The 18,106-nt window shown below is 40.2% G+C and overlaps 2 protein-coding genes across 2 annotated transcripts in view; one reads left to right on the top strand and one right to left on the bottom strand.

Moving 5' to 3' along the window:
• LOC138165772 (sel1-repeat-containing protein YbeT-like) overlaps positions 1 to 14,389 on the top strand; it is a 65,730-nt gene extending 51,341 nt beyond the window's left edge. Inside the window, exons 3-6 of the mRNA XM_069094109.1 lie at positions 3,826 to 3,967; positions 4,109 to 4,154; positions 11,201 to 11,287; positions 13,877 to 14,389. Coding sequence (XP_068950210.1) covers positions 3,838 to 3,967; positions 4,109 to 4,154; positions 11,201 to 11,287; positions 13,877 to 14,009 — 396 coding nt within the window. The 5' untranslated portion in view covers positions 3,826 to 3,837 and the 3' untranslated portion in view covers positions 14,010 to 14,389. The remainder of the gene's footprint in view (positions 1 to 3,825; positions 3,968 to 4,108; positions 4,155 to 11,200; positions 11,288 to 13,876) is intronic.
• The window catches only part of H2AZ1 (H2A.Z variant histone 1), a 126,184-nt gene that overhangs the window by 54,040 nt on the left and 54,038 nt on the right, over positions 1 to 18,106 (bottom strand). The window lies entirely within an intron of this gene.

Raw genomic sequence — 18,106 nt, 5'->3', positions numbered from 1 at the left:
GCAGAAACATTAAGTGGGAAACTTTAGGTGATATAGGTCTATGCCATGGAAGCAGCCTGGTCTAAGGGGAAGGGATGGATGCTGGAAATGTGGATCACTTCCCTATCTTGAAAATAACAAATGAACTCCTCTGTTCTATGTCTGGATAAAACACTAATGCACAATTAGACTGTGAGCTCCCCCTAGGGACAAGGACTACTGTTTGCCTTTATATATTGCTTAACACAATACCTGGCACATAGTAAGTGATTAATAAATGCATAATGACTGCCAGTCTTAATAGGTCAGCCAACAAGCATTTATTAAGCACTTACTGTAAGACAGGTAACAGAAACGCAAATACAAGCAAAAAACCAGTCTCTATTTTTAAGGAGTTTATAATACAAAGGAAATATAAAAGGGAAAAGATACACATAAAAGGGAGCTGAAAAGCAGGGGTGACTGGTAGAAAAGGAAGCCAAGGTGGGTTGTCGTGGTGATATAAGGTGGAAAAGTTCTGAGAGTCAGGAGTGGGGCTTAGAAAGAAGTATGTTGTGACTGGACTGATGTGTTCTCAAACAAATTCCTAGGGAGGTACTTATCAATACGAGGAAGGGTTTGTATGCAAAGGATGGAGGTGGAAAAGTTTAAGTAGTCAGGAGTGGAACCAGGAGAGATGAGTATTTTTCTTGGTCACTCAGATGGTAGGGGATTTTCCAGGCTAAGGAAAATTAAGGAAAACAAAATCATTATAAAAACCTTCCATAATTTCAATGGGATTAGAATTCAATAGGCTTTTTGCTGTTTCAGGAGACACTCATCAGTAGGTATAAGGTACTGTATCCAATCCAAAAGAATACTACTTTTGCCTTTCTTCTTTCTTCTTCAGTTTGTCATTAGAGAGGGGGCTACTTGGTGTAATGAAAATTATGCTAGGTTTAGAATAGGGGTGACAGGTTCAAGTCCTGCTTTTATTATTTACCAGTTGTATGACTATAGGTAAACTACTTTACCTCAGTTTCTTCATTCGAAAAGTGGAAACAATGATAGCGTCTACTTCACCCAGTTGTTTAAAGGATCAAATAAGGCAAACTATGTCAAATGCCTTGGAAACCTTAATAGCTGGCATTTACAAAGGACTTTATCAAATTTCCAAGCCAATGGGGATAAGTAATAATGATTCACATAGAGCTGTAAATCATAAAATATTCTATACACATTTACCAAGCAATGTGGATATTATAAACTCTATTTTCCAGAAAAATAAATTGAGTCTCAGACAGGATGATTCGTTAGTAGGAAAAATTGGAATCATTTTGAAAAGAGCTGAGCGCTCTATAAAAGGATCCAGCTAGTTCTTCCCTAGAATATATATCATAGGCTCAAGGTGCATGAATGGAGGCAGGGAGAGGGATTTCCAAGCAGAAACCAGACCAGGCATGCTGGAAGAATGCGTTTTCTGGATGGCAGCCACGAAGAAAATGACCCCACAGAAGTGGATGGAAAAATGGCTCACAGAAAAGCAGCAAGGAGTTTCCAAGCAGCCTGGGACCAAAAGTGATGGAGGTGGGGGTGACATAGGACAAAAGCAACAAACAGAAGAGCAAGGGGAACACTGATCCAATAGAGGAGAGAGGTAGAGACCTGTCCCAGTGTCTCCATTTCTAGCGAATTTATACTTTTACTTATAAATTTATTCCATTTTTACTTTGCCTAGGATGTCCTGCCTGTCAGTGACAGACAGCTTTGGCTGATTTCTTCTGAAAGCTGCCTGCCTTTTACCTCCAAATGGTCAAAGGATGTGAACAGGCAGTTCTACCTCCACATTCAGGCCAGCCATGACTTACTTTTCTCTAAGCCCCACTTTGGATTCCCAGCTGTCTTGCTAATACTTTGGCCAGTATTCTAGCTGTACAAGAGACTTAAGGGAGTTTCACATGAGAACTTAATAGAACAGCAGAAAACCAAAGCAAAAGGTTGTTTATTATTACATTATTATACAGTCACCAAGCAACTTCTATTCACGGACAGGCAAATCATTCTAATCCAAGGCACCCTGACAGAGATTCAGGAGACTGTGTATATTATGCATTCCAGACCATATCCACTAACCACCATCTCTCCTCAGACCCAAGGAGAACCAGGACCTAGGTACCACAACCCTCTTCTCTGTGGCCATGTAGCTTCTCAAGACCCAGAAAGATAAATTTTCACTACCCAACTCCTTGACACTGCCAATTGGTTCAATATCAGAAAAGGATAAGGTTTTATCAATGGAAATGACACTATAGATGATGCAATACCATCTATCTTACTGTGGTTCCATAATTACCAGGGGGTCTTGTTCCACTGTAGTGGAACCCTACTGTACATTGTCTTCTATTAGAAATGTGAGCTGAAGGAACTGTCCAGTGTTGTCTTTGCATCACCAGGTTATCAGCAGCCTTTCCTTCCTACCCACTCTTGTCTCTGGAGATTTATTCAACCATACCCTGTGACTTAACACACACTTTGCACATAGTAAAACCCTTAATAACACCTTTTTCATTGACTCATTACCTCAAGAGGGGAGCCTATGGGACACTCATGTACTCTTGGTGGAGTTGTGAACTATTCTGGAGAGCACTTTGAATCTATACCCAAATAGCTATAAAAGTGTTCATGCCCTGTGATCCAGCAATACCATCATGAAGTCTGAATCCCAAAGACATAAAAATAAGGAAAAGGACCTATTTGTACTAAAATATTTATAGCAGTTCTTTTTGTAGAGGCAAAGAATTGGAAATTGAGGGGATGTCCATCAATTGGGAAATGGCTAAACAAGTTGTAGTGTATGATTGTGATGGAATAATATTATGCTATAAGAAATGATGAGTAGGATGATTTCAGAAAAACCCAGGAAGACTTACATGAACTGATACAAAATGAAGTGAGCAGAACCAGGCGAATTGTACACAGTAACAACAATATTATACAATGATTAAATTTGAATGACTTAGCTATTCTGATCAATACAATGATCCAAGACAATTTAGGACTTATGTTGAAAAATGCTACTTACATCCATAGAAAGAACTGATGAAATCTGAATGCAAGTTGAAGCATAATTTTACTTTTTTTCTTTTTTTGGGGGGGGGTTGTTTTCTTTAGCAGCAAGACTAATATGGAAATATGTTTTGCATGACTTCACATGTATAATCTATATCAAATTACTTGCCTTCTGAAGGAGGGGAAAGAAGAAGGAGAGAAAGAATTTGGAACTCAAAAAAACCCCACAAATGTGAAAAATTATTTTCACCTGTAATTGAGCAGTATTTAATGAAATAAATAAATATATATTAAAAAATGTGAAGGCCTGTGATGTGAAAGCAGTGTGGTCTCAATGGGCAGAATCAGTAGTAAGAGTTAGGTGTTGCAAGAAGGCAAATTTAGGTTTGATATAAAGAAAAACTTCCTAATAATTAGAGCTCTCTGCAAGCAGAATGAGCCGTGAAAGGAGATAGTGGGTGCCCCTGTCACCGATGGCTAGATGATCATTCGTTGGGTATTTTGTAATGGGGTTTCTTTCTCAGGGATGGTTTGTCCTAGGTGGTCTCTGAGGTCCTCTCCAGCTCTGAGATGTTGTGATTCTATGTTCTTTTTGTGTCCTCAAGAATATAAAATACACTCTTGATTTTCCATAGCCGAGCATTTCTGATTCTTTTGTTGCTATTGTTAAGTCATATTAGTTGAGTCGGACTCTTTGTGACCCCATTTGGGGTTTTCTTGGCAGAGACAATTGAGTGACTTGCCTTTTCCTTCTCTCTCTTATTCTCTTATCACCTTCCTCTGTCTATTTTTTTGTAGGTGCTGGTTATAATGGGCTCCCTGGTCTTCCTGCTTTACATCTGGCAGTATTATGACAACTTCCATTTCCAGGTGGTTCACATGTATGCCCATCTGGGGTACCCCAATGCCCAGCACATCTTAGGACAGAGATACCTGAAAGGTAAACCCCTGTGCCCAGCTAGAGCAGTCTGTTTGGGGGAGGGTACCTTGGTTAGGAATAGCTAAGGATGAAGACTTGGGTGACAGGCAGTTTATTTAATTTGTCCTCCTCTCTGTAATTTGTTTTGCTTTTTTTCTTCAGGAGCTGGCGTAGTCAAGAATGAAGAATTGGCAATGCACTGGTTTAGGTAAGAAACTACCAGATTGTTGCAACATTAGAATTCAAGAAATTGTTTGTTAAAGACATTAAACTCTCTTGAGGGCATTTTAGGAAGCAGAAAGACCTACCCCATCCTTGAATGAGTCTAGGCAACTGCTTTTCTTATAGTCTTGGTTTCATCTCCCTTTTTATCCTTCTTGAGGAAAAATAAAAAGTACATTTTGAAATAGGTGACATAAAGAGAGCAGAGGTCTGTGTAATTAGTTATTCTCTGTATTTGAGAAAATCTAGACATATTCAGATAATTAAGGCAAACAATAGCTAACAAAAAAGTAGCTAACACTACTTAAAACTTATTAAGCAGCTTCCACACAACAGCTCTGAAAAATAAGTATTGAAAATATCATTGTCTAGGGGGCGGCTAGGTGGCACAGTGAATAGAGCACTGACCCTGAAGTCAGGAGGATCTAAGTTCAAATCCAGCCTCAGACACTTAACACTTACTAGCTATGTGACCTTGGGCAAGTCACTTAACTCCAATTGCCCTGCCTTCCCCCCCTACTAAAAAATAAAACAAGCAAAAAAACAAAAAGAAAATATCATTGTCATCATTTTGCGGATGAGGAAATTTAGACCAATGGATGTTAAGTAACTTGCTCAGGGTTGAATGGTAAGGTTTGGAGTGTTATAGGGCTATTGTAACATGTACAGTTTTAGTTAAACAGCAAAACAATCAAGAACTCAGCAATACTGGTTCTGCTGGGTGGTCAGACTTGTTGAACTTGTTAATACCATAGATAATTATCTGTAAATTGTATATTTTAATACTAATGGAAAAACCCAGATGAAACCTCTTTATGATTCAAATATATATTGCCTAATAAACCAAATACCTGTCTTCACAGTCCTGATTCTATACAGCTCTCTGCTTTGACTGTCTAGCCCTGGTCTTTGGGGCTCTCTTGTACACAAACAGCTGCTTGTTTTAGGAAAGTCGTTATATATATAGGAAGCTGAGAATAACTTTGGACACATACCTGGCTCATGGAAGCTCCCTTTTCATGCTCCTCTGGGAGGGTAGTGGATGGAAATAAAGCAGCTTTGAAGATGCCAGGAGCACTGCCAGCATGAAGAGACAGGTGGTGGGGAACAAATAGATTTTAGGAGATGTGGGCACACAACAAAAATAGCTGTACTTAAAGACTGCTTAAGGGCTGTCCAGACCCATTTAACAGAGAATGGACATCTGCTGCAGAATGGCCCACATTTGTTAGAGGCTCCAAGTCTCAAATGCTGTAATGTTTCCATCTTGTTGAGTTCTAAGGGTCGATGTTGAATGATTATGGGAGATTCCTTAGCTTCTAGGACTAAGATTCCTTCTCGATTTGGAAACTAATTTGGGCAATTTAGAGCAAACTGTTTACACCTGTGGCTTTTCAGAAGGGGGAGCCCCCTAATCCTACTCAGATGTTCTCATTTTTCCTTTTAGTGAGTGGTTTGCTGGGGAAAAAAATCATGAGAAAAAAAAACCAAATAAGTCAAGAAGCCCATTCCCAGCATCTAGTTTACAGTGTAATACTCAGGGTGAATCCTTTTATTTGAAGGCTTGGAATTTTAAAATTTCTTTCATCATAGGATCATAAGATTTTAGAACTGCAAAGGGGTTTTGATATCAACTAGTCCAGATTGCTCATTTTCCAGAGAGTTCCAACTGGATACTGGCCCAAAGTAACATAGGTCATAAGTGGTAGAGACAGGATTGACTTTCAAATCCTATTATTCCATTCTTCTGACTTTAAATCCATTGTTTTTTTTTTTTTCCATGATGTCATTCTGCTTTCATGCTGTTTATTATGAAGGTCTCTGGCCCTTTTATCTCTTTCTCTTTTAAATATTATTTTCTTTTTCTAATTGCATATAAAGACAATTCTTAATTTTCACTTTTTAAATAAAATTTTGAGTTTCAAATTTCCTTCCTTTTTACTTCCCCTCCTTCCTTCCTAAGGCAGTAAGCAATTTTATATAGGTCATACATGTGCAATCATGTAAAACATAATTCCATATCAGTCATGTTGTGAAAAAAGAACAAAAAGAAAAAAAGTGATGAATAAAATAAAGAAAGTGAAAGTAGTGTGCTTTGATCTTCATTCAATCTCCATCAGTTCTTTCTCTGGATGTGGATAGTATTTTCCATCACGAGTCTTTTGGAATTGTCTTGCATCATTGTATTGTTGAGAAGACCTAAGTCAATTATAGTTGATCATCCTGGTTCCTTTCTAATGGAGCATGACTGTTTAAGAAAGGAGAGGTATGCAATGGCCTGCAGGAAGGTGGAGTCTAGGTATTTTTATGCACCTGGGGCATTTAGCAAATCAGGCAAAAATGGGACTTTCATCTGCCATATTAAAGGAACTTCTATTTCAACATGGCCACTTCTATTTTAAAATGGGAGTTGTGAGCCTTGGAGAAGAATTGGGAAAAGTAGCTGCTTCCTTTCTTGGCAGAAGTGAATCATCTATGGGTATGATATGCCATCAGGTGAAGTTAACTTGTTTGTTGGTTTTATTAATCTGATTTTGTCTCCTTTCATTTTGAAATTCTTTGTTGTAAGGGATGGCTTGTTCTATGGGAGAAGGGGGAGAGATATGAGGAAATGAAGATGATCTCCAAATAGATATGAATCAAAAACTTTAAAAGGAGCTGTCCCTTGTCAGCAATTTCTTTTGGGTGATTACCTCTGTAGGGGCAGAGAGAGTGAGCCCCATGTGTAGGGCCCTCCCCCCATCCCCAGCAGCCAGGGGACCGAGTATAGTGAGGTCTTGTCCTTGTGTGTGTTGAAAGGAGGCAGAATAGACAAAGACATTCTCTAGCCTCTTTTCTACCCCACATTTCTCCAAGGGAGATTTTCATCCCTGCTAGGAGGGGAGCTGGAGGTTGGAGCCTGAGGCCATAGAGAGAGGGGGATACAGGCCTAGAAGTATATCTACCTGCTCCCTTGAATAATATTAGTCTATAGAACATGATCAGGTTAGAGCGAGCCACCTTTAATCTCTTTATCATTTTGAGGGGGAAAGGGGACCTCCAAGCTCTTTAGCCAAAGCTTGACTCTTTCCCCACCTAATACTAGTACTACAATGAACACACATAGCAAATAGCAGAGAAACCCGTTCATCCAAATTATAGCAAAACAAAAATCAGAGAAAGGATATATAGGGGAATATATACCAGACAACACACGGAAAAGGAGTTAGAGAGATAACTAAATTTAACCAAGGGAGAGGGTCCTGGATCTCACTCAAGGTGAAAGTCCTCCTAGTCTCTAGATTAGTAAACTGGGAGGTAGAGACATGATAGAGACTGCTAGCTCCTCTCCCATCTTCCCAGAGTCTTTTCCTTCAGCAACCTGAAGTGGGGTTGGCCTCTGCCATCTTCCCTTTTGAAGCTAGAAGTTGACTAGAAGCTTGAAGAAGACTCTTGTTACCAGGTTTACACCCCTTTTCCTATTCTATTCTCTGTTGTTTTTTTCTGGGGAAAAATGGCAGAAGAGCAAGTTCATCATAGCATGTGACATTTGTGGTTCTGTGAGTTAAGATTCTATTTAAATGTCACTGAGTTCACACACCCAGATGGCCATAGAGGCTCCAGGGTTTTCTGTACAATTTTGCAATATGGAAGGGCAGCATTGTACAGTGGAAAGAATATTGCCTTTGGAGACAAGAGGATATGGGTTCAAATTCTGCTTCTACCACTTACTACCTGTGTGTTCTGGGTCACATTATTTGAACTGTCTGGGCTTTCGTTTCCTTATTTGTATGTAACATCCCTTACTCACTTTGGACTTTTACAGTTCCCCTCAAGTTATTTCTCTTTTTTTTTTCCCTAAAAAATTATCTTATTTTTAACATATGGAATAAAACAAATTACTTCTTCCCTTCTCCCTTCACACACACACACACACACACACACACACGTCAGAGTCACAGGACTGTCCTTCAGGCAATTGCCTGAGATCACCTTGGGATGAAGTGGTATATATAAAAGGAGGGAGTGGAACTAAGTGACCCTTAAGACTCCAAGTAGTGCTAATTCTATAATCGTTTGGTCCTGTAAAGGAAGGAAAGGGAATAAGAAGTTATTAAGTACCTACTATGTGTTAGGAACTTTACAAATACCATTTTACAATACTCGAAACAACCCTGGGAGGCAGGTACAATAGCCATTTTTATTTTACAGTTAAGGAAACTGAGGTTAATGACTTGTCCAGAGTTACAGAGCTAGGAAATATACAATACTGAATTTGAACTCAAGCCTCCTTGTCTTCAGACCCAAAGCTCTGTTCAACCTCGCTGTCTCACCAAAGGAGAAAGTCCTTACACTCCTGTTGGAGGAAGCTGGTGACCTGGCATTTAAAAAATAATCTCCTGATTTCAGGAACAAGTAGGTGATATTTTTTGTGGGGGAGAAGAGGAGAACAATTAGTGGACAAGAACTCGAATTTGCTGCTGGTGGAGCTATGACTTAATCCAGCTCTTCTGGAGAACAGTTAAGAAGCATGCAAGAAAGGCTATGTGATTTATATTCTTTGATCCCGAGATACACTTCCTCAGATTATATCTCAAGACCTATATATACAAAAATATTCAGACCAGCAATATGGATTACTGATTAAAAATCTCTAGAGTCAAGATGCATACCCAATAACTGGGGAGTGGTGGAACAAAAATGGCATCTGTGTGTCATGGAAAGCTCTGCCAGAGGCAGAGTGGTGTGGTGGTTAGAGCTGAACTGGGAGGCAGAAAGACTGGACTCAGGACCTGCTTTTAAATCTTCTGAACCATACACACAGTGACTGCGCCATAGGAAATGAAGACAGCAGTAAAGTAAGCGAGCCCGAAAGATGATGCTGGGGCTGTATTATCAAAGTTAAAGCTGGCTTCCTTCCTTTGCAAATAGCTGCCATTTACTTATATTATCTCACTTAGTCCCTTCATCTCTTTAGCTGCATCATCCTTTTCACTGTGGGTATCTCCCAAAGCTCTGTCCTGGGCCCCCTTCTTTTTTCTCCATAGCCTCCCTTTTGGTGACCTCATCAGCTCCCATGGATTCTAATAATCATCTCTGTAGATTCATGGCATCAAAAAGGGCCAATAATTCATGTAACTGGATCCCCATAAATCACATATTGATTTAAAAAACACACACATTAACTTTATCTATGTTCTATTTTATTTTTATTTATTTTGTTAAATATTTCCCGGTTATATTTTAATCTGATTCAGGTCATGCTTGAACGGCTGTGGGCTGTGTTTGACACCTCTGATATAGATGACTCCCAGATCTATCTGTTTAGCCCCAGTCTCTCTCCTTAGTTCCAGCCTAGTATCACCCATTGTGCATTTTCAATATAATATAAAATTGGACAGGCACACCCATTGGATATTTCTAATCAACCAATCCACCAAGCATGTATTAAATGCTTCCTTTGTGCCAGTCTATGCTAAGCACTTGTAGTGGCAAGCACCCCAAGCGTCCTCAGGGTGTCTGCCAACACAGGTTCTTGGATCTGCTTTGATAAAGGAAAGCAACTCAAAAATGGGTTAACAAGCTTACTTTAATCAGTCAAACATATATTGTTTACCTCATTCAGGGGAAAAAGGTCATCACCCTGAACTTCAAAGTATACAGGCAGAATTATCAAGACAGAAACAGATCAAGTAGACAGCTTTCCAAACTGTCCAGCCATTACATCCATACCAAATCAACATCTGGGTTTTTCAAAGCCGGGGGGCTCTGGACAACAGCTTCCCAGAATACAGATCAAATCACAGAACACTTCTCAAAGTGAGCCCCAAAACAAAGCTACACATCAGGGCTTATTTAGCCTTCTCCTGGCTCAGAGAATGTAACAACCTTATTGACTCACTGGCCAATGAAGAAGTATCTACTGAAAAACAAGCCTCCCACCCCAGGCTCCAGGTGCACTTTAGCCTAGGGGCAGGGAAGATCTTCAAATTTACATTCCCATCACAGCACTAGAGATATAAATACAGAGAGACAGAGAAGAGACACACAGAGAGAGAGAGAATCTCTTTTCTCAAGGAACTTAAATCCTATTGGTAGAGACATAAAATAAAATACATAGGTATGTAGTATACAGTATTTTTCCTCCAAACCCACCCTTCTCCCCCAACTTCTCCATTTCTATCAAGAATAACACCATCCTTTCAGTCATGAAAATTCTAAATCTGGAGGTAAACTAGGTAAACCTATGGAAACTACTAAGAGAAGTAGAGAGACAGAAAAGGGCCAAGAGTAGAGCCTTTGGCTAGGTAAAGAGGGCAGGACAAGGATGATGAACTTGCAAAACAAGCAAAGAATCACTCCTACAATACGAATTGGGAGAGAGCAGTGTTGCTAAAACCCAGAGAGGAATGAGAATCCAGAGGTGAGGGCAGCCAACTGTGGCAGACCCTACAAAAGGGTCAAGAAGGCTGGAGATCGAGAAAAGTCAATTGCATTTATCAGTAAAAATTATTAATTGTCTTAGAGAGAGAGCAGTTTCAATTGAGTGGTGGTGAAGAGAGAAGTCAGATTATAAGGGGCTGAGAAAATTATAAGTGGCAGTGAAGTATAGGCAGCTTTTTCTAGGAGATAGGTACAATTTTCCTATCTGGATGTATATTTGTTCTAGATTTAGAAACTTTCTTCTATGTTTTAATTTTTAGGATTAAAAAATATTTTATTTTTAATTTATGGAATAAACCAAGCATTTCCATACCATAGTACAATAAGAAACTTTCTTCTTAAATACCTCCATCCCCAAATAATTTAAAATATTAATAGATGTGTGTTTAACATTTTGAAAGACTAAAATGTACAACTTTGGGCCTTTGATAAAATTACACTGGGCCTTTTTTTGAATGATATTTCTAGTACAGATATTAGGATTTATTGGTACTTACTTTAAGTAATTCTGCTTTGAAGATTTTCCCCGGCTATTTCCTTCTGTGGTTTGATTTTTCTTCTTTATTTTCTTCTAGTTGCTAGCTCCTTTCTGTTTCCTTTCTCTTTCAGACAAGCCTCCCAGCAGGGTCACCCTCATTCTTCCTTTAACCTGGCAGTTGGGAAGCTAAAAGACAGAACTCTGGCAATTGAAGAAGGGTAATCCAATTACTTGTCCTTTTCTGTCCAACTGAAATTTCATTTCTTCTGAACTTGCCCTCACTTGTTACTGATGATTGATGGGAAGTAAGGTAATGCACATGTGACATGTAACTTGGTCCCTATCCCATCTTCTTTTCCATTGGGATCAATTCTGATGAAGGTCTAAATATATAGTGTATCTTTAGCTTTTTGGAAAGCAATTGGGGTTAAGTGACTTGCCCAAGGTCACAAGTCTAGTTTTTGTGTTGTGTCTGAGGCAGGATTCGAACTCAGGTCCTCCTGACTCTAGGGCTGATGCTCTATTTCCGGTGCCACCTAGCTGCCCCTATAGTGTATCTTCAAATGTTTACAATTCTTGAAAATTAACTTGATGTTAATGAGAGGAGGGATGAGGGGGTGAAAGAGATGAAGGTGTAGCAGGATCCTGCACCTCTCACCCGAGTTTCTAACTTCTCCTTAAGGAGCTGGGATTGGGGAGGAAATTTCTCTGAAGATACCGCATTTCAACATAATCTTGTACAAATGGAGTTTTATAGATTAGAAGAAGATAATAAGCGTTCTTTGTCTTTCACTCTCCCCTCAGTCACTATCCCTCAGGGGGTGTGTTCCTTACTTATCTCACAATAACATATGGTACCATTCACCTCCACCTCGCATGGGGCATTCTGCCTTCTTTTTAATGTGCCCTTCAGAGCAGGGCTTTTGAGCTGGTTTGTGGCCTACAACTTTTCTTTGTTAGCTATTTCTCGTGTAGCTAACCAGAGATAATAATTTAGTCTATTAAGAAGGACCTTTCATTGTATTCGTCCTTCATTTTTCAACCGATGTCATCATGTCTTGACTTGCTTGTGAATTGGACTTAACAAAGCAGAGCTGCTCAAAGTCATAAGTCGCACTCTGTTTCTGAGTCCTCCAAAGCCAGTGGTAGAACCAAAGTCAAGATACAGTGAATGGCCTTTGTGTCTTCAATGTCTGACCAAGCTCTAAGCATTTTACAGTGCCTGCTTCAACCACCTTTGTGGCCATTGGAACAAATTGCTCTCATCCTCCCATTCACTAGGGAAAGTCTTCATATGCTGGACTTTTTTAGTTGTCCCTTTCTAGTTGGGGGTTACAAAAAAGCATCTGTGGGCACTCATGACCATTGTTGGGAATGGGCCTATATCCTTATGCTAAGGATTTTGGCTGAGACACACACCCTCTGTAGCAAAATAGTTGGGCTTCAAATGTTTTAAAGCAGTTTTCAAAGTATGACCCTGTGACCCCTTAGAGTCCCTGAGACCCTTTCAGGGGGTTTCCAAGATCAAAACTGTTTTTATAATAATGTTAATATATTTTAATTTCTACTACAGTAATATAATTAGGTATAACACACATAAATAAAGACTCTTTGGGAGAGGGTCCCAAATAATTTTTGAATGCAAAGGGGTACTGAGGGCAAAAAATTTGAGAATCACTGTTTTAAAGGAATTTTTCATAAGATCATAGATTATAGCATTGGAGATAAGTATTCTTTTGAGTTGGGTTCGATTCAGGCCAGTCCCCTGATGGTTTAGATTTGGTTGTGGAACAAGATGGGGTACTTATAGGTCATTGAATAGGTAAACAAAGAGGGGTTGACATCACCATAGTAGGACAAGCATCAAGGACACCTCAATTTGATTCAGCTTAGCGAAACTCCCTTGTACTCTAGCAGTGAGGAAATGATGTCAGCAGTCTGAGCCCTTAGACCCTGAGCCAACCAAGACTTGAAGATGATTTCAGTACCTTGCATGAAAGAGAGGGTCAAGATATTACCACAACCAGGTGACCTTCCTGGTTTTACTTATAATTCCCAGCAGACATTGGGGAGCAAGACTGCCCAAGCTGTCAGTCATCCCCCACGGAGCATTTTCACACCATTCATTATACCTCCCTTCTTGTGGGCAGGACTGTTTAACAGCCAAACCCCTTTAGACACATGGCCACCCCTTTCAGTTCTAGGACAGGCATTCAGAGCAAATGAAAAAGTGCTAACATTTTGCTGTAAACTCACTCTGTGGCTCCTGACTCAGTTATACTAGAAGGGTATAGAAGTCTTCCAAAATATTTGTAATGGGGTTTTTTGTTTTTTTTTTTTTTGGTGGTAACAGTACCAGTGCTTAAGTTACGGTCAGCCACTTAACATCAATTAATTTAAAAAAATCTTATCAACTAGTTTTTGCAAAGGAATATTTACTTCAAAGATATAGCAAAAAGAGAAGCACAAACATTTTCCCTAAACTACTTGGGGGCATGTTCTTGACCCTACACCCCATCCATCCCTGGGGAGAATGGTTTCAGGCTTAATGCAGTTTCTACAGAATATCAGTGCTGCCAATTTCATATCCAAATGCAGTGTGGCTGCTGAATGAGACATTTTCCACCTGTGGGAATTGCATCAGCAGATTATACTGATTCCTGCTCATAAGGGCTGGGGCCATTGTCTAGTCTTCCATTACACTAATGAGGTGCATTCTGGCACTTTTATTTCAAATTGAAAGGGCTGAGAGGATGGCATTCTCCTGTTTCTCTGAACATCTCAATGACACTTTCTTTCTCTCCTAGGGAAGTAGAGATGCTTCTTGGTGTGGCTGCAGGTCAAGGGCTTCCAGAGGCCCAGGAACTGTTGGAGAACCTTAACCAAAGAAGAAACAAACTATTACCCATAGAGAGCACTGGGAGTTCTCAGAAGCCATAACCTAGGTCTTGAATACTCCAATTGGAAAAGATGAAACTTTCATTTTCCTGCAGTGGATTTATGTAAAATGTCTAAGAGAAGTTGACTTTTAGCTGTAGTTGAAGTGATACTGTCTTCTCTGTTGGCTTTCACAAATGACTAGAAACTATCATGGAAAGTGATCTCAGAGCATGGCTTAGGATAGTGGGAAGCCCTAGATTTGGAATCTGGCAACCTGTGTTTGAATTAAGGTTCAGCTACTTTCTTAAGAGTGTAAGCTCTTTGAAGTCAGGGACTCTTTCCCCTCACCCCCTTTTTTGTGTCCTCAACACTTAGTACAATGCCTGGCATGGTACTTAATAAATGTTTATTGATTGATAATAAATATTGATTGATTGATGACATCAAGTAAGATTCTTCACCTTCTCTGTGTCTGAGAAGAGCCAACTACATATTTTTGGAGGTCCATCCCAACTTGAAGGCTCTACAAAGTTTTCTGGAACCCGAGTGTTAATCATTCTAGATATAGAAATACTATATTTATATTAAATTGCTACATGGACCTGGGAGGTGGGCTGGGTCTTAAAATAGTGAGCTTTTTATGGGATGGCGGTGGTGGTGGAGGGAGAGGTACCATGTGAATAGAGAGCCAACTTCAGAGTCAGGAAGAGCTGGGCACATATGATTTAGGTGATCCTGGATAAAGAACTTAATAACTCAATCTCCTAGCTTTGCAGAATATAGGATGCAGAGAAGGTGCTGGCCTGTATTGTCCTCATCTGGGAATTCTTTATAACGATAGAATCACAGATCCAGCCCCAAGGATGCAAAAGTGCTACTTTGGATTTTCCTTTTTCGTATGTTATTTTTGTACCCACACTAGACAAGGTAAATTCATTATTGGCTCAGAATTCAAAGAGTTATATCCTGCTGAAAATAAGTGCCTTTTCACAGCTCCCTCTTTTATATTTCATCTCTAGAATTTCCATTCTTGGGGATTTATCCCATGGGCTTTTGATGGATAGCGACAAGAACAAAAGCTACTGGTTTTATACTGGGCCCGAGAATTGGAAGTGGTGTCTGTGGCCATCTGGTCCAACTGAGTGTTAGGAATTGTCCCTAGCTCTGCTGCCCCTTGAAGTGTCATGGTTAACTCCTAATGCCTTCCAGTCATTTGAATGGTGAGCAAGCAGGGGCAGAGCCTGCCCCTCTCCTACTTGGCTTCTATCAGGATAGGAGTATTCCCACTGGCTCCTAGACTGAGAGACAGCTTCTTATCATAGACACAAACAGCGCCCTCTTTTTTAATTTTTTTTTTTTTAAAGCAATTGGGGTTAAGTAACTTGCTCAAAGTTGCACGGCCAGTTATTTCTGGGTGTGGTGCTGAGTATCTGAGCCCGGATTTGATCCAGGTCCTCCTGACACTGGAGCCGGTACTCTTACTTGCTGAGCCACCTGGCCGCCCCTAAGCAATTGGGGTTAAGTAACTTGCTCAAGCTTACATGGCCAGGTGTTTCTGGGTGGGTGCTAAGTGTCTGAGCCTGGGATTCGATCTCCAGGTCATCCTGACACTGGAGCTGGTGTTCTTACTCGCTGTGCTACCTGGCCGCCCCTAGCAGCGCCCTCTTAATACCTGACTTCCTTCAAGTTTTTGCTGAAGTCTGATCCATAAGAAGTCTTTCCCTAGTCTGCTTAACATTAATGCCTTCATGCTAAGATTGAAAGCAGGGACTGTCTTTTGCTGGCATATAATAGACACTTAATAAAAGCTTGTTGACTGAGTGACTATGAATTCTGAGGAATGTGATAAATTTCTTTTTCATTACTTGGAATCAGAGTCCCTTCCAAACCAATTTCTACTGGCAGATCTGTCAGCGGGACTAACCACTGCATCAACCCCAAGGAGGAGTGGCCGAGAGGCGGTATAAGACTGAACATGGGATCTGGTTTGGTCTTAGTAGCCAAGACTTTTGGAGTTTAGGCCCTTGGGCTTTTTCCTCTTGTCACCCTCTTACCTTTTAGGTGAGACAGGAGCAGGAATCTGGTAGATAGGCTTCTACTTTTCCTCCCTTGATTGTAGGCTTATTTTCATTTAAAATATGTTTTTATTTGGTGGGCACCTAAAGAAACAGAAACTTATTTTTTTTTTTCCCCTATTTCTCCTCTTTTGGCCTTGCCACCACGGGAACAGGAGCCTGGAAGCTCTCTCTTACACTTCTCTCCAGCTGGTGGGGCGGCTAAGGGAGGAAGAGTCAGGGGTTTTTCTCTACTTTGTTCTCCGATTTCTCTTTCACGAGACAGACATCCACATGCTTGAGTACAGCATGAGTCTCCTTTTCTCCAGGCTACATATGGTCAGGTCCTTCCATTTTATCTTCAGCTCCTTCAAGTGATCACCCTACACCATGGTTTTAACGCTGTTTACCATCCTTGTTGCCTTTTCATGGATACTCTCTAGCTTTTCAATCCCTTTCCTAAACAGTGGGTCTCAGAACTGAAGTCAGTTTTGTGGATGTGGTTTGACCCCAGGACTGCATTGAGATAATTGATGCCTTATTCCTAGAATTCCTGACTTCACATAGTCTGAGACTTTATTAGCTTTTTTGGCCTTTACATCATCCTTCTGGCTAATATTTTGCTTGTGGGACACTAAAATACTGAGATTTTTTTTTTTTTGGAGAGGGGAAGGCAGGGCAATTGGGTTTAAGTGACTTGCCCAAGGTCATACAGCTAGTTTTCATGTTAAGTGTCTGAGGCTGGATTTGAACTCAAGTCCTCCTGGCTCCAGGGACTCCATTCTAGCAACCCCAACACTCAGATTTTTTAAAGAATTATTTCCATTGTCTGTCCAGTACTATGATCATTGGAAGGAAAAGGACAAAAGAGAAATTGGATGGTAGTAACTGACTGTATCATCTAAGTGACCCTCTTTGGGGTCAGGAGTTAGGATGACCTGAGTTCAAATCCAGCCCTAGATACTTACTGGGCAGGACATTAAAAAAACAAAAGCAGAAACCTTTATCTGCCTCAGTTTCCTCAAATGAGAAACAAGGATAATTGACAGCACTTACCTTGCTGAGTTGTTGTGAGGATTAAATCAGGTAATATTTGTAAAGTATCTAGGTGCCAGATAAATTTTTATTTAGTCATGTCTGGCTCTTCGTATCCCCATTTGGAGCTTTCTTGGCAGATACTGGAGTGGTTTGTCATTTCCTTCTCCAGTTCTATGTACAGATAAGGAAACTGAGACAAGCAGGGTGTAGCCCAGGGTCACACAGCGATTAAATGTCTGAGGCCAGATTTGAATTCCAGAAAATGAGTTTTCCTTATTTGAGGCCCAACACACTATCCATTATACCACCTAACTGTTATATAAATTCTTATCCCCTATTTTCCCCCTTCATATAACATTTAATTTTATTTTTAGCTTAATAAGTTAAACAAGATTTCTAATAACACTAGTGCAACTAACCTCTGAGGCATAATTATCTCTTGAGATGAAGGGCCTGGTGCATTTTGAGGGATTTTCTCACTTTTGATCTTATCATTTCTCTCCCCTAGAAAACGAGAGACCTCCAGGTCCTCACTCTGAGTTGCCTTTGTCACATGGGATTGTATCGCACATGATTGTCCCGTTACCACTGGACTCGAATTTTGAGCTTATTCTTCCCCTGGATGCTGTGTTTCTGGGATAATATTTTGTAATTAAGTGATCTTACTATGCCTATGGTAAGAGTCAACCAAATTCTGTGACAGATTATTAGTGGGAGGCACACTGATGGGTGCGCCCAAACTGGTGGGTAGCACGACCCACATAATCATCTCTAGAACTTCCTTCTGGAGAACCAAATACTCAAATGTGAACAAGTTATGGAGTAACCCAGAAGGGGTGCTACAACAGTAACAACAAGGACTGAAGGGGGGAAAAACTCTTTAAAGGCAGGAAAACTTAAAATCTGTTTTAAAAAGCCCTCTTTTCTTTGCCACTTCCTAGTGATTCATCTCATCTTCTACTAATAGAACCCCATCTTGTAACAAATAAGATAGATTTAGAACTGGAAGCCACTTCTTCATTTTACAGATGAGGAAATTGCATCACAGAAAGGTTAAAGTAAGTG

The sequence above is a fragment of the Petaurus breviceps genome, unplaced genomic scaffold, assembly GCF_028583685.1.
Source record: "Petaurus breviceps papuanus isolate PSGF00001 unplaced genomic scaffold, PetGlider_PUasm1.0 126, whole genome shotgun sequence".
NCBI lineage: Eukaryota > Metazoa > Chordata > Mammalia > Diprotodontia > Petauridae > Petaurus > Petaurus breviceps.
This window is presented reverse-complemented; position numbering and strand designations above follow the sequence as displayed.